Source organism: Mus caroli, unplaced genomic scaffold, assembly GCF_900094665.2.
Source record: "Mus caroli unplaced genomic scaffold, CAROLI_EIJ_v1.1 scaffold_26032_1, whole genome shotgun sequence".
Classification (NCBI taxonomy): Eukaryota; Metazoa; Chordata; class Mammalia; order Rodentia; family Muridae; genus Mus; species Mus caroli.
The window spans coordinates 1-2,751 of NW_018391226.1; the positions used below are offsets into that span (position 1 = coordinate 1).

Below are 2,751 nucleotides of genomic sequence, written 5' to 3' on the forward strand. Positions count from 1 at the left end.
TGTGTGTGTGTGTGTGTGTGTGTGTGTGTATTACTGTGTTGTGATTGGATCTGATTAGTCAGCTTCCTTCTTATGTTGTCTTGCCTTCACCATTGTAGACTAACCCTGAATCACGTAAGATGCAGCTGAAGCAGTTGTAATTCAGTGCTAAGCTATTTTGAAAGATTGATGTTTTTATAATTTTAATTTTCTTGGTTTTGTTTTTGAGGAAAAGTTCTTCTGTGCAGCCCTGGCTGTCCTGAAATTATGTGTGTAGAACGTGGAACCTCAAACTTAAAAGTCACCTGACTCTGGCTCCAGAGTGATGGGATTAAGTGTGAGCCAACATGCCTAGCTTTGTTTGTTTGTTTGTTTTTATTTGTTTGTTTGTTTGCTTGCTTATTTGTTTTTATATTATTGGCATCAGCAATAATATAGAAATGTAGGTTTGGTATATATCAAGCATGTGCTGTTGTGTTGATCTTCATGCACGTTTTGAATTTTGAAATTTTGCAGAGAGAATATTCTGTTTCTCAGGATGGCGTGTATTCATGTATTGATACTGCCTGAGCTTTACTGCCTGAGCTTTCTGAGTCATTGGATTGCAGGTGCATAGCATTCTTCCTACCTGTTGTGGGTGTTTTGAATTTTTAAATGAATATGAGTATTTGACTGTATGCATGAATATGCACATCATGTATACCTGGTCCCCATAGTAGTGAGAAGATGGGTTCAGAATTCCTGAACTTGAAGTAATTGATCGTTGTGAAGCCCCCTTGAAGGTACTGGCCATTGAGCCCAATTATTTGCAAGACCAGGAAGAGCTCTTCACTACTGAGTCATCTCCTGTCCTATGTAGCATCAACATTTACATTGCCAATATTTTCATCTGTCTATTTGTATCTGTTTAAAGATACATCCCCTTTTAGTAAGATCTTGTTACTGTTACAGATTAAACTGGGACACCTGGAAGATGAATAGAGAACTGGAGTGAATGTGTAATTCTTTCTAGGAACTCCAGTAAAAACCTTTGAGTCCTTTCTCTCTTTGTTGTTTGTTTGATTGATTATCACAGGGGAGACAGGGTCATAATATGTACCTTTGGCTGTCCTGGATAGACCAGAGATATACCTGCTTCTGCCTCTTGAGTGCTGGGATTAAAGGCATGAACTAATATGTTCAGCTTGCCCATCATCTTTTTGTAGTTAGTAATTGTTCACATTTTCTCTGATGTGTTCTCAGTACTTCTCTCTCTCTCTGTTTCTCTCTCTCTCTCCCCCTCCCTCTCTCTCTCTGTCCCTCCCTCTCTCTGTTAATTAGCATTTCTCTTGCAACATATATCCTATACAAAGAGCAAAAAAATGACAGAAGTGAACCTTATTACTCAGTTTCCTTCTAAGATGACTTGGTAATTACATTAGAACTTCTTAGTCATGAAATAAGTGCGGGAAATACCAGAATCACAGGAATATATTGTCATTGAAGCATACATTTACAGTGATGTTGGTATCATGGTTTCTGTTGTACACATGTATGGAATATTTTAGGATGCATTGACCTATGATGATGTGTATGTGAACTTCACTCAAGAAGAATGGGCTTTGCTGAATCCTTCACAGAAGAGCCTCTACAAAGATGTGATGTTGGAGACCTACAGGAACCTCAATGCTGTAGGTAAGACTGAATTTTCTTTCACTTTTTAAAATAAGGGAACAACTGTTTCCTTGTTATTGATGTTTTTCTATAATTTCACTTGAGAATGAGGAAGAATGAGGTGAATAAATCAGGTTTACTAAAGATAGTAACTTAAATTTGCCTAATTTCCAATAATATATCATACATTTTCTGGTATCATATTTTAGGCTACAATTGGGAAGACACTAATATTGAAGAATGTTGTGAAAGCTCCAGAAGACATGGAAGGTAATTTTCATGTGCAAGTGCTATGAATTGGCCTCTGAAGAAATGTTCATGTGTCCTGGTACTTTAAAACAAAAGCAACAGTGAGAAAAAAAAACAAAACAAAACACTTCTTTAAGTGTATTGATTATTAAAATTTTACAAATGCCCGTACCTCAATGCCAGGTGTCTGATTTGTGTTTTCAAGGCATTTTTCTTTAAGAGAAGACAAGGAAACAATACCTTAACTAATATTACCATTTGACTAATAGCCACACTCCAGCTACTCTGTTGAATTGCCAATCTAGTCTCATACCACTCACATATTGCCATATATATATTGCCAAGATATGTATTTCGTGATAAGTATATGTTCCCAATAAGCAAATGTCCCATAGTAAAGCTGATTACTCATATAATAACATTGCTAAGTTTAAGTGAGAGGGGCAGTTTATGAGAGTCAGGAATGTTGTTGAAGAGAAACCTAAATTCCTATACCATATCTCCATGATGAACAAACAGCCAACTTGCTTGAATGCAATGTGGAAATCTTTCATTGGCTATTCTTTTTTTTAATAGGTATATCCTGTGTCACAATGGATACAAGCNGTGTGAGCATAGGGATATTGAAATAAGCAATGTACCNCTCTCTCTCCCAGAATAATTGAAATGAATGTAGTAGTCCACACTTGATTTCTCAGTGTGATACAAGTTTATAAACAGTTGGTTTTCCATCTTTAGTGGGACTATATCCATAAACTGGCACTGTAGAAAATCCCTCTGAGTACTAGGATTCTGGACCTTATTATCTGTTTGTCCTGGTATTACTTTACCAATATAGTGTGAAAATGTAGTGTATTTCACAGTATAGGA

At 36.4% G+C, this 2,751-nt stretch overlaps 1 protein-coding gene across 1 annotated transcript; it reads left to right on the forward strand.

Moving 5' to 3' along the window:
• Nucleotides 1–9: 9 nt before the first annotated feature.
• LOC110289068 (zinc finger protein 431-like) lies at nucleotides 10–2,751 on the forward strand. The gene is made up of 3 exons (XM_029473931.1): nucleotides 10–316; nucleotides 1,527–1,653; nucleotides 1,842–2,751. The coding sequence occupies exons 1-3, from the start codon at nucleotides 305–307 to the stop codon at nucleotides 1,904–1,906; spliced, it is 204 nt and encodes a 67-aa protein (XP_029329791.1). The 5' UTR covers nucleotides 10–304; the 3' UTR covers nucleotides 1,907–2,751.

Bases quoted from the DNA above. Each gene is read 5' to 3' on its own strand.
- LOC110289068 (XM_029473931.1), top strand. The intron at 1,654-1,841 runs GTAAGACTGAAT...ATCATATTTTAG, and splicing joins CAGGAACCTCAATGCTGTAG to GCTACAATTGGGAAGACACT.